Raw genomic sequence first — 14377 nt, forward strand, 5'->3', positions numbered from 1 at the left:
GTACATAGCAGTACTGAGGCCAGAAATGTTTACGTGTGAACCTCAAGTCTGTCGATGTGTCATATAGCGCCTTTAGCTTATTGACCTTCCTATTAAACAGTACTTCTAGTCTGTGTCTAGTATATAGTGCCTTTAGTCTGTCTGTTTATCTACTATGTAATGCCTCAAGTCTACCTGTTATACAGTATCTATATATCTATCCAATCCTGCCAACTATGCTAAAATATCTATCCAGCTATCTGTCTGTCTATTATATAGTGCATTTCATAACTATCTATCTATCTATCTATCTATCTATCTATCTATCTATCTATCTATCTATCTATCTATCTATCTATCAGCGGAGTGGTGGCTCTGAGGCTAGGGATCTGCACTGACAATTGGAAGGTTGCTGGTTCGAATCCTGTAAATGGCAATAGGGACTCTGCTCTGTTGGGCCCTTGAGCAAGGCCCTTAACCTGCAATTGCTGAGCGCTTTGAGGAGTGAGAAAAGTGCTATGTAAAGAATTATTATTATTATTAAATATCTATCTATCTATCTATCTATCTAATTTCCCATTGGGATTAATAAAGTATCTATCTATCTATCTATCTATCTATCTATCTATCTATCTATCTATCTATCTATCTATCTATCTAATTTCCCATTGGGATTAATAAAGTATCTATCTATCTATCTATCTATCTATCTATCATATAGTGCCTTTCATATCTATCTATCTATCTATCTATCTATCTATCTATCTATCTATCTATCTATCATATAGTGCCTTTCATATCTATCTATCTATCTATCTATCTATCTATCTATCTATCTATCTATCTATCTATCTATCTATCTATCTATCTAGTGCCTATCATATCTATCTATCTATCTATCTATCTATCTATCTATCTATCTATCTATCTATCATATAGTGCCTTTCATATCTATCTATCTATCTATCTATCTATCTATCTATCTATCTATCATATAGTGCCTTTCATATCTATCTATCTATCTATCTATCTATCTATCTATCTATCTATCTATCTATCTATCTATCTATCATCTATCTATCTATCTATCTATCTATCTATCTATCTATCTATCTATCATATAGTGCCTTTCATATCTATCTATCTATCTATCTATCTATCTATCTATCTATCTATCTATCTATCTATCTATCTATCATATAGTGCCTTTCATATCTATCTATCTATCTATCTATCTATCTATCTATCTATCTATCTATCTATCTATCTATCATATAGTGCCTCTAGTCTGTTTGTTTATCTATAATATTGTCTCCTGGCCTCTCTGTTTATCTCAGATATAGTGCCCTCTAGTCTGTCTATCTGTTTGTCTATAAATGTGTCAAGGTATGTGCCAGCCTTCATTTATTTTGCCCCTCAGTGTTATATTTTCTCTATCGGCTCTGTTTAATACACACGCGAGCTGGTACGAGTGCGGGTAAAAACACACGGGAGAGAACGAATGAAAAGAAACTGTGAAAAAAATGATACTCTGAGGTTTTATGAAAACATTTGGTTGATTTTTTTTTAAGAGACATACGAGCAAGACCTATAAAAATCAATAACGAAAATATTACAATCCTGCCGTTCCAAAAAATAGAAAGCATAAGTCACGGACTGACACCTCGACAGATTTAAAACGAGTATTTTGCTATTAGTCGGTACGTTAATGTTTTAGACAATATGGAAATTTCTCGAGGAAGTCAGATGGAAGTTGTAGGCAGTGAAAGAGCAGGTGAGATAAAGAGAAGCGATAACGAGCAAAAAAAGAAGAAAAGTAGGAGGGGAAGAGAAAAGGAAGAGAGAGAGCGAGTGAGAGAGAGAGACGGTGGTGCGCGCGGCTCCAGTAAAGTGCACGGAATAAACAATTGGCTCGAGCTGTCTTGTCTTGTCTTAAGATTCAGTTTTCCTCGTGGAGAACAGAGGGGGAGGAGTAGGAAACCCAAAAAAAAAAAAAAAGCGGCGCATCTTCCCCAGCATCACATACACATTAGCCGGAGTGAGGCGACTGGCTGGCAGCGCGGCTCACACGGGTGCGCGTTACAGACACCAGTCCTCACGCACACGCACACGCACGCACTGACTCACACACACACACGCACGCCTGTTCAGGTTTGCGCGTGTGGACTGAATGAAGGCAGCGGCGCCCAGAGGATGAGAGGCTCTCGTAGTAAAGTTAACGGCACCCGCTCTGTTTCTGTTGAAGGCGATGCGCCGATCCTGCAGCACCAATCGGGCGGATATTTACAATTGATCCACGTCTTGTAAGCCCCTCAGCGCCGAATCATTCATTTGACAGATGCATACTTGATTCTGGGGTGGAGTGAGAAGAGGAAACGTCATTGCTTTTCTTTTGAGCCGTGGACAGTCACCGTCACCGCGATCCGCACAATTCTTGCATTTTTTATTTATTTTTTGTTTGTTGTTAATACTTCATTATTTGGATGTCTCTTTCTTCTGGAGCTCTCTAGTAATAGGAAAAGAATTCGGAGCTCGTTAGAGGTGCGGTTTCTAAACCTGGACCAACCCGGCATCAAGTTCTTCTGAGCCGGGATCCCTCCGAACGGCAAAGCGACAGAGGCTGCTTTACCTGCTCACCTTCGCTTTTCATTGCAGGGCTTAACTTTTCCGAAGAGTTTCGCGTGAAAGGCAGGGCAACTCCGGCGCAATTTGATCACAATGACAGCGCGGCTGACTCGGTGAAAATGAAATAAGGCTTGGACAGACAGTGCGCTATAAAGCCCGTCTTGTTCTTCGGCCAACTTGAGGATGCTTCTGTCGTGGCCGCGAGCCTTTGGATGCTTTTGATGGAACGCTCGAGTCGATCGCTGTTACGATGTTTCCGTCGCGGCGCTGACAGGCTTGCGGAGCAACAAGCGCCGCTATAAATGCAGCATTTGGGTCCGCTGCACCAGCGCTGCCTCCCGGAGCCTTTGGGAAAGGAGACGCGAGTCCGTGGATTCGGAAATTTTGGTCGCAACATGGCCTCATCTGGGATGACTTCAAACGCGGGTCCTGCTTGTGCATTTTAAAAGAAAAAAAAAGAAAAAGAAAAAAGAACAGGTGCCTTTTATTGTGTTGTTGCGCAGCCATGGTCAGTTTTCGCGTGCAGCCCGGGCGCTGCGGCTTGTGGACACTTGTTTGGGCGGCGGAGGTCTTACTGGAGTTGGCATTGGCACAAGAGATCTACGCGCCCCATTCGATACGCGTGGAAGGGGACTTAACGTTGGGGGGCTTGTTCCCCGTTCATGCCAAAGGACCACCGGGGATACCGTGTGGGGATATCAAGAAAGAAAATGGCATTCATCGATTGGAAGCTATGATGTACGCCTTGGACCAAATTAATAGCGACCCGGAGCTGCTGCCCAACATCACCTTAGGTGCCCGCATCTTGGACACCTGCTCGAGGGACACGTACGCTTTGGAGCAGTCGCTCACCTTCGTCCAAGCTTTGATTCAAAAGGACACCTCGGATGTCAGGTGTACGAACGGGGAGCCCCCAGTCTTTGTGAAACCGGAGAAAGTAGTGGGGGTGATCGGAGCGTCTGCCAGCTCCGTGTCTATAATGGTGGCGAACATCCTGAGACTTTTTCAGGTAAGACCTGCCTCCGTATTTGTATGCATGTTGCTACCCTTCTGCACACAGTGGGATCCCTAAGAAGGTGCGCCGTGTTTTGCTCGACTGTCATTTTATTATAATTATTATTTTTTTCGATCGCTACCCCCTTTTTTCCCGAAAGCATCGCATTATTCTTTGAGACACTGGACTTCAATGAAAATGCACTCGAAGGATCCGATCGCGTGGCACACCAAAGATGACTTTTCAAACGCGGTCCCGAACTTCTTCCAGCGCTGAGCTCGTCTTATTTTGCGGCGTTCGCGTCCATGCGACTCGTGCTGGCGCTGTAGCAGGCAGGCTCGCGCCGTAAATTCCGTCCTGTCTCAGAAGAGGGCGAACTCTGTCTGAAAGAAGCCACAAATAGCTTTCTAAATCAAATCCTCGCTTAGTTACCGATTCTACTCGGTCAGATTTCCATCTCCTTATCCAGCATACCAACCTAACCCCCTAGTACCCCCCCGCGCCTCCCCCGCCCCACTCCACCTAGCCCACCTGGACCCAGACAGCCGGAATGCCCGCAACAGCTGAGACGTCGAAAGCCGCGGCGCGGTGCGATGCGGTGCTTCATCTTGTCGGCTGTCAAGCCTTGAATGGACATTCAATAGGAGGGGCAGCTGCGGACACAAAATCGCCTGTTTCGCTTCATGACCTTAAATCAATTTATTCCAGTTTGTCCACATCCCCCCTCAAACACACAAGGCCAGTCGATTCTTTTCGTTTAATTTATTTTGGCAGGTATTTTATGGAGAGCGTGTTAGCACGAAGTGGCTGTTCTATGCCACCCGTTTCACTTGATCTTTCTTTCTTTCTTTCTTTCTTTCTTTCTTTCTTTCTTTCTTTCTTTCTTTCTTTCTTTCTTAAGTCCCCGATACAAGCTTATTCTCGAATCCCACCGCCGCGCCAAACTACATTTCGGAACGTGGATTGAAGCGCGCTGAACAAATCCGCAGAGGGTGCAAATAATGAACGAAAAATCAGATGGAAGAAAGTGCCAGTTTATTTAGAGTTTAACCACCAATGTAAACCAACGCTTTTACATAACTTTCAATTTCGAAGCATAACTCCCTACACATTTCACTTCAATCAACAGGTGCCCAGGTAGAAAGCCTGAATGGGCACCAGATGCGTCTGTCTGCTTGGCACAGATGCACTGGTAGCAAGCAAATACATTGAACAATTTGGGCATCCCGAGGGTCCTCTGGTCTAGAGAACATGCGTGCAAGGTTGACTCAGTCATCTAAAATAATGAAAGGTGTAATAACGTACATTTACTTACTCAGCTGATGCCTTTATCGAGGGGAACTTACATCATCTGAGACACAGTTGGGTTCCATTTCTTTAGTTTTTTCCAACTGGAGCTCAGGCAGGTGAAGTGACATGCTCAGGTTCACACAGTGTCATTATCAGGATAAACTGAGACTTTTAGCTTTAATTTAAAAGCAGCAACCCCTGCTTCATCTTTCACTTCAATCCATATATGCCCGTGGGCATCAATGTGTCCCATATGGGTGAAAATATGGGTTCAAGTAAGTAACATAGACATCAGCATATTCAGAGTTCACATTTGCAGTGTCTCGTTTCTTGGAATGTATTTTGTAATACATGCAATAATAAAATGTATTGCATTTTCCATTCCAATAGATGGTTCATTACTACACATGTTTTTGGTGGGCCATCTGTTGGAGTGACAAAAGCAATGCACATGTCTCTGTTATCTGCCATTTGGTGTAGGATTCAAAAAAGCAGTGTTAATGTTTGTGATGTGTCATCTGTTGGAATAACATATGCAATGAATGGTATTATTAAAAATGTTTGCGATGCACCATCTGTTGAAATAACAAAGACATTTCAACCAGACATTCAAACAAAAGCTGTACATAGACACTTTTATTTTTTAAGGCAAATCTATTTATGTATTAATTTATTTAAGTGAGCGTCTGCAATTAGCCAAATTTCCTCCTGGGGACAAATAAACTATCTATCTATCTATCTATCTATCTATCTATCTATCTATCTATCTATCTATCTATCTATCTATCTATCTATCTATCTATCTATCTATCTATCTATCTATCTATCTATCTATCTATCTATCTATATCTAGTGTCTATCTATCTATCTATCTATATCTATCATATAGTGTCTTTCATATCTATCTATCTATCTATCTATCTATCTATCTATCTATCTATCTATCTATCTATCTATCTACACTTTAAATTTTCTTTCTATCTAAATCTATCTATCTATCTATCTATCTATCTATCTATCATATAGATCTATCTATCTATCTATCTATCTATCTATCTATCTATCTATCTATCTATCTATCTATCTATCTATCTATCTATCTATCTATCTATCTATCTATCTATCCTACCGACTACACTAAAATTAAAATGATCTATCTATCTATCTTCCCTCCTCTCCTCTTCTCTCTTCTCTCTTCAGTTCCCTTAGGTTATTTTGGACCACAGGACAGCACGACTTTCATCTTAAACAATTCAATGCTATGTCTTCTGGTTGCTCTTGACTAAATATGTTCCTGCTTGCTTAGTGATCATCTACAGGTTGTCCTCGGCCTTCCACAACTATACTTACAACAAGGTGAAAACCAGTCCATAGCCCCGCGTGGCAGCCGCACAGTAGGCATTTGTAATACACGTCCTGCTCACCACCATCTGCATCTTTCAAAGATGTTTGGGGAGTTTGGGATGTCGGATGCAAAATTGGCTTAGACACAGGAACCAGAGGGCGATAGTACGAGGGACCTTCTCAGAGTTGCCTGACGTGAAGAGTGGTGACCAGCAGAGGTCAGTACTGGGGCTGCTGCTATTTTTAAAATACTGTATACATGATTTGGAGAGGGTTCTAAATAACAAGCAGGTTAAGTTTGCAGATGATACCAAGATGGATGATTGCTAGGTAATGTCAAATCTGTTGAATCAGAAGGACTTGTATAGCAGGCAGTCTTGAGGAGATTTGTGGACAAGAAAATTTAAAGTGTAAAGTGTTACACGTAGGAAGTAAACATGTGAGGTATGACTTCACAATGAGGGGTAAGAAAATTGAAGTACCACCTTATGAGAAGGACTTAGGAGTCAGGGTGGACTCTAACCTATCAACTACCAGACAGTGGTCAGAAGCCATTAAAGAGGCTAACATAGTGTCAGGTTATATAGCACCTTGATGTGTGGAGTACAAGTCACAGGAGGTTCTGCTCAGGCCTTATAACACACTGGTGAGGTCTCATCTGGAGTCCTGGGTGCAGTTTGGGTCTCCAGGCTACAAAAAGGACATAACAGCACAAGAAAAGGTTCAGAGAAGAGTGACTTGGCTGATTCAGGGCTACAGGGGATGAGTTATGAGTGAAGATTAAAAGAGCTGAGCAAAAGGAGATGAAGAGGAGACCTGAGTGAAGAGTTTAAAATGATGAAGTGAATTAGTGCAGAGGATCGAGACGATGACTTTAAAATGAGTTCATCAAGAACACGGGGACACAGGAGGAGACTTGTAAAGGGTGAATTTCATACAAACATTAGGATGTTTTTCTTCACACAGAGAACCACAGACACTTGAAATAAGCGTCCAAGTAGTGTGGTGGACAGGAGGACTTTGGGAATTTTTAACACTCGACTTGATATCATTTTGGAGGAATGAAGTGGACGGGCCTGGCGAGCTTCGTTGGGCAGCATGGCCTGTTCTCGTCCGGATTGTTCGATTGTTCTAATGTCTCGGACGCACGTTGTTTTAGCACAGTCATTTCTAACATGGTCTGTCCAAGATATGTGAAGGATTGTCCCGAGATACCTTCTACAGAAAGCCTCAAGATGGTTGCTTATACTTGCTGTTTTTTTTCCAAATCTCACTGCCATCCTGCAGGGTAGGTGGAACAACTATGAAGTACAGACCATGGTACAGTAAAGATCGCTATAAAAAAAGGACCTTAATTGAATTAAATCTCCTAAAGCCGACCATGTGGACTGAATTTAATATTTGTGAAGCGGAGGCGTCGGATAATTAGGCCCAAACTTGTGACCTCAGTGAGACAGATCAGCCGGTACAGATCAGGAATGAATTACAATCACCACAGGTCGTCTGGTCAGAACAGTCAATGGTGATGTTCACAAATAATCAATTATTAAAATATACACATCCAAGTGCCCCGTAGACTCGACTGAATTAAAAGTTACATATGCCGACGTGGGTTTGTGTGTGGTTTCTGTAAACAAATAAGAAAATATTCACATTGGACAATCACTATAATTATAATTATGATAATGAACAACAATAATAATACTAGTATACTAATGATAAGAGGTCTCAGCTATAATGTGCTCCAGCAGTCAAAATCACAAAGAGGATAATAAGCCATCTTAGTTAAGATGTTACACCACAGCAAGGGGGCTGCCTCTTTAAAACACACAACCCCAATAAATGCTGTAGACACGTTTTCATGGACGCTCAAGAGATTGAGTTTGAATTTCAAAGTGTCACCTTCTGCAGACTAGGAAGGTTCAAAGAAGAACATCCAGGAACACGTTAGACACCCAGTCATGGAGAAGTCCAATTAAATAAGAGACGTTTATGATTCAGCCAGCCAGGCAGTGCAACAAGTTTACCGATTCTCTGGAACGTTACGGAGCAAAGTGAGTCAGGATCACATTGTCTAAAAAGGGCGGAGCTAATTATAATACTATCGCCACGGTGACAGAGCAAGATAACGTCTGTCAACAAGCTGATGACCATCTGAACGATCTGAAGGTTTGAACTTATCATGTGATTATATTATTGAACTTCAAGTTAACGCGAAACACAAGCCAGTCAGGAGGAAGTGATTTGATCACACGGTGATTAAGTGTTCAGATGGTATTAGGTGGCAGAAGGTGATTGGGTACCACCTGCCCCAACACACCTGACCCATCCATCAGTCTTCTAAACCCACTGATTCGGAGCATGGAACCTGGAGGCTATCCCACCAATCGTCGGGTACAAGGCAGGGAGAATCTCAGAAGGGGGCATCAGTCCATCACGGTGTGAACACGTAGACACACACACAGAAACATTCACACACAAATTAAGCAGCTGCCAGTTTAGCATCCCCAATCCTCCTAACCATGTTATTCAATTCAGCGTCACTAGGTATGTTAGCCCAATATTTCATTGACCCTATACTGGAAATACTAAGCTAAAGGTAGTAAATGTGGCATCAGTCCAGCACAGGGCACACTTATTTGTATGGGGCCATTTAAGACAACAGGCAGACCTTTGGAAAGTAGGAGGAAAACTGGTAACTTAACTGTCTGCAGCTGGCTTTTCTCTGGGCACTCAGGGCACACTAAAAACACCAGAAAATCTGAATTAGAATAATCCACCTTAATGAAAGGTGTTCACAAGAAAATATGACAGGTTACCTTATAGTTAGACAGGCAGATAGAAAGGAAAGTTACTATATAACATAGATAGATAGATAGATAGATAGATAGATAGATAGATAGATAGATAGATAGATAGATAGATATGAAAGGCACTTTATAATAGATGGATAGATAGATAGATAGATAGGATGGATTAGAGTGTGGTGTGATTCTACAATAAAGCAGTTGGTGTAGTCGGCAGGATTTGTACTGTGGATAGGTGGTGTTGCCACCAGTTAGATAGATAGATAGATAGATAGATAGATAGATAGATAGATAGATAGATAGATAGATAGATAGATAGATAGATATAGATAGATAGATAGATACCTAGGATGGATTAGAGTGTGGTGTGATTCTACAATAAAGCAGTTGGTGTAGTTAGCAGGATTTGTACTGTGGATAGGTGGTGTTGCCACCAGTTAGATAGATAGATAGATAGATAGATAGATAGATAGATAGATAGATAGATAGATAGATAGATAGATAGATAGATAGATATATGACATTTTCAAATGTGTGCCTCAGTATAAATTTCTGAAGTCTAAATATTCTCTATTGTAACAGAGACGTGCCCTTTTCCACCCTCTGCAGGAGGTCCACAGAGGGCCAAGACCGCAGTAAAGAACCAAACATCAAAAATAACCTCATATCCGTAACCACTGACCATGAAATAGTCTGAATCAATACCCCACATGCTTATGTTTAAAATTTGTCACTTTTAACCATCTAGCAGGGCTAAGACCACTGGTAAAGAATGAAATATCAAAAATATGGTCATTTTTATAATTAGAAACCTCAAAATAGCATAAAATACTCTAAATTCCTTTATTACAGATCACCATTTTTTCTACATTTTGTGAAAAGTAGTAGCTTTGACATTGGGTCAAACTTTGGGTTGTCATTGTTATTATTATTGTATGATGGTCACAGTTTGCTTGTCACATTTTGGCTCATTTTGTATCTCGTTATTGTTTGGCAGCTAACTAAGGATAAAGAAACAATTAAGGAGTCCGAGTCCTCAAGAGCAAGTCAATTAAAATGAAACAAATATTGAAAGATGTTAATTAGCAGTAAAAACAGGTCACTAATTAAGAAAAGGGTTAGAATGAAAACCTGCAGCCATGGTGGTCCTCCAGGACTGTAGTTTGAGATCCCTCCATTAGAGAGTGAACCCCTACGGTCAGTGGATGTAGTTCATATATGGATATACTGTATACATATGTATATTGTCGTGAATGACTGAAATTGCTTTCTTTCTTAAGCTGAAATTAAATAAACAGGTGCTTCACTAGAACACAACATCTTCTGCTTTTGTCTAACTAAGGGTTCAGGTCACAGTACAATACCACCTTCCCATTATGGGCTCTTTTTATATGTTTTAGATCAGAAGAGGTGGTACTTGAGGAGGCAATAGGGCCACAGCAGTTGAATTCCTAGGTCACCTTCTCTCCGCTCTGGAGGGAAGAGACAAGACAGTTAGCGGCAGTGCCCCCTCTTGCCCTGGGGTGGTACAACATACCTGATCGGAGCCGACAGGGTGATCCTCAGATGTGCATGTGTAAATATACATAATTTATATATATATATATATATATATATATATATATATATATATATATATATATATATATAGTAACAAGGAATACACTCCAGACATTATAAAGGTTTGGGGCAGCCACCTGTATATTATATCCTGGCTGCAAAAGTTAGAAAATAATTGAACAGAGATGAGACTGAGTCCAAGACAGAACTGCCAGACTAGGAGATAAGACGGTGGCTTTAAAGGCCCAGAGAGGAAGTGGCGTCTTCAGGGCCGGAACTGGAAGTGACAACATCATGACCAGAAGTGACATCTTTGGGACTGGAAGTGACATCATCAAAGGTGCCAAGACCCGGAAGTGTCGTCTTCGGGGCCGAGAAACGGAAGTGATGACATCATGACCGGAAAGAGGCGTCATCAAATGGCACCAGTGACCAGAAGTGACGTCTTTGGGCCCGGATGTGGCATCATCAAAGGCCCGTGGAAAAGCGGAAGTGACGTCACCAAAAGCACCAGAACCGGAAGTGACGTCTTCGGGACCAGACGTGACATCATCAAAATGCAGTGAAAACCGGAAAGTGACGTCATCAAAGGTGCCGGATCCTGGTGGGATTTCCTGGGAACGGTTTGTAAGGAACTGAGAATGACAGTCAGCACACCCTGCCACCCCCTGGTCTGATATGGTATTACAGTTACTCACGCCCTCTAGCTACTCGCACGTGTGTGACAATACAGTATATATGATTTTATTATGGCAACAATCTTGAGTTTGTGTTGCACAGGATGCAAGCAAGGAAGAAACGACTGAGAACAGGGGGCCGCTTCATCTCCGAGCCCTCCCAACACACACAATGGAGCTGAGGTGGAGTCACCAATTAAGCCCAACTTGCACATCTGTGGCACAACAAGCAGAGCAGTCAGATGAGACGTCACCCAGACATCAACCGGGCGGGTGACTTAAACCCTGGGCCTGTGAGGCCATCGAGCTTCTTGCTATTGTGAGTGTAAAACTCCGTCCATGCTGGGCCGAGTGTGTGTCTTCATTAAAAGTTTTTCTTTTTTTTTTTCCCTGTGCTTAAGTAAAATTGGTTCATTTATTATTTATCTACCATTTCTTGCTTTTAGAGTGTTTTTTTTTTCCCAATCAGGTATTCTTTCAAATGGGCATCTGCAAAAAAAAAAAAAAAAGCAGCTAGTTTTTTCAGTCGGTTTAGCTTCTGTACTCTAATTAGTAAAAAGGGACTTGCTGTACTTATTAGTCCTAATGATTCTCTTAATTAGCTCGGCTGGACTCGGAGCAGCTGTGCGCCTTTCAGTCAGCAATGCAGACATGGAGAGCACCAGCGGTTTGCTTTCTTTGCCCCGTGTATGGCGATGCCAATGGCACAGTGGGCAGGACTAGCGTCCTCAAAACGCCAAACACACTGATCGCCACCTATGGTGAGTCCTCCTGGGCTTGTGTCATTTTTTTTGGACATGTCCAGTATGTGATGCAGAATTCAGAGTTGATTTGATGAATGAAAGCTGCCCGGACCCAGAAACCGCAAAAGAAACCCCAAACCAGAACATTTCCACCACCACCACCATTGGGCTTCACAGTTGCTCTGAGGTTCTTCTTCTGAAATGCCGTCAATCACGTCTACCATGACGGTGCTTACCAAACGACTCCAACTATGATTCATCTGTCCGGAGCACATTGCTCCAGAAGGCCTGGTCTTTGTCTAGATGTTCTTTCAATGGCACCGTGTCGTCTTTCTCTGATGTTCTGGCACACTTCACAGGCTCTTCTCGCTCAGTCATTTTGAATGCTGTCTAGCGCCCCCACTGACTGGTCCAGTGAAGTGATCTTTGTTCACACATCCGGATTCCAGTCCACTCTCCTTGGCTGCCGGGTAACATCAATGGCGCGCAAACCGCTCTCGTTACATTAACAATGGTTGAACTTTTTCTGGACTGATCTTGCACTTTTCTGCTACTCCTATCTTCCTCGTATAACATCATAACTCCTCTCTTGGCATTTTGTCATTTGCTTTCTCTACGTCTACAAACACCTAATGCGATTCTGTCTGACCTTCTGTGTACTTCTCCATCAACACTCTTCAAGCAGCCATCGCATCTTCTAGTGCTCTTTTCTCGCTTGAAACCGTATTGCTGCTCACAGTTTCTCTCAGCCGAGCATCCATCCATCACTCTTTCCCGTACCGTCACGGTGTGGCTGGTCAACTTTATACCCCTGTAATTACTGCAGCGCTGCACATCTCCCTTATTCTTGAAAAGTGAAAATAGGCATTTGGTAAATAAGGAACGCAATTTTAGAAAATGCAGTGGTGCACAAACACAGTTCTTGTCGACTCTCCATGATATTTTAAGCTTCTGCCCAATAAAAGAAGTCCGGGTTGCTTATCAATACTTTTACTTCGTTTGAAAGTCTGCAATGTGAAACGTAGCCAAACTAACAGGATATTGGAACAAAGTAATGAAATCCTGCCGTGATCTGGTGAAAAGCAAACGGACTAGGAGTGTCAAAACGCCTCTAGAGGCTATCAGAGATGGCTGGGGTGGCGACCCGGCCGGGACACCCAGGAGGACCAGAGAAGGGCTTGCGCCTTCCCCAGACCATGTGGGGGCAACCACCCTGGTACCTTTGGGGGCCACGGGTACAGAGCTTTGAAGATCCACTCTGTAGGGGCCAGGGGGCGCCCCAATGCCTTGGAGACCCTGGATCTCAGCACTTCCACCACACCTGGAAGTGCTGGGGGGAAGAAGAGCAGGGACACCCGGTGTGCTTCCGGGGATGCAGCCGACGCTTCCGCCACAGTGGGGCGTGTCGGTGGGAGGTTGCCGGAACACACCTGGAGCACATTCCGGGTGCTTATAAAAGGGGCCGCCTCCCTTCAGAAAATGGCTAGAGTCGGGAGTGGAGTATGACGGAACTCTGGAGGAGAGAAGGAGGCGGCCTGAAGAGAAAGGCTTTGAGCTGTGGCCAGGACTTTGGGGTTTGTGTGCACTGTAAATAATGGATAATAAACGTGTGGTGGGTGACGTCAACGTGTCCGCCTGTCTGTGTCCGGGCCAGCCTCCACAGGCTATCAAGGCTTTTAGGAGAAATATCTCTCTAAAGATGATAAAGAAGTGGAGCCGATGACCTGACAACTGTAATCGAGAAAAAGACTCGAGAAGCCACACTGGGCCAAACAGATTTCAGAGCTGGTGTCAGTCCTCACTACTTCCTAGTATTAGATGATTTAGGCTGAAGATCGAAGTTTTATAGCTTTATCCAGTTAGGGAAGCCATTTTGTGTACTGTTGTCAGGGTCACATGACACATTTTATAGAGGTGTGGTCTCTGGGGTCAGACTTGAGAAGACACACTGGGCTGTTCTGATAATGTAGATTTCAGAGCTGGAGTCAGTCTTCACTATTTCCTGGTGTTAGATGATTTAGGCTGAAGAGAGAGGTTTTGTAGCCTTTTCCAGTTAGGGAAGCCATTTTGTGTGCTGCTGTCCGGGTCACATGACACATTTGTAGGGGCGTGGCATCTGGGGTCAGACTTGAGAAGACACACTGGCCAATACTGATAATGCAGCCTTCAGAGCTGGAGTCTGTCCTCACTATTTCCTGGTGTTAGATGATTTAGGCTGAAGATCGAGGTGTTGTAGCCTTTTCCGGTTAGGGAAGCCATTTTGTGTACTGTTGTCAGGGTCACGTGACACATTTATAGCGGCGTGGTCTCTGCGGTCAGACTTGAGAAGACACACTGGGCCGTTCTGATAATGCAGTT

At 43.0% G+C, this 14377-nt stretch overlaps 1 protein-coding gene across 1 annotated transcript in view; it reads left to right on the forward strand.

Moving 5' to 3' along the window:
* Positions 1-1831: 1831 nt before the first annotated feature.
* Positions 1832-14377, forward strand: part of LOC120540243 (metabotropic glutamate receptor 7) — a 477153-nt gene continuing 464607 nt past the window's right edge. Inside the window, exon 1 of the mRNA XM_039770817.1 lies at positions 1832-3613. Coding sequence (XP_039626751.1) covers positions 3110-3613 — 504 coding nt within the window. The 5' untranslated portion in view covers positions 1832-3109. The remainder of the gene's footprint in view (positions 3614-14377) is intronic.

Source organism: Polypterus senegalus, chromosome 12, assembly GCF_016835505.1.
Source record: "Polypterus senegalus isolate Bchr_013 chromosome 12, ASM1683550v1, whole genome shotgun sequence".
Classification (NCBI taxonomy): Eukaryota; Metazoa; Chordata; class Cladistia; order Polypteriformes; family Polypteridae; genus Polypterus; species Polypterus senegalus.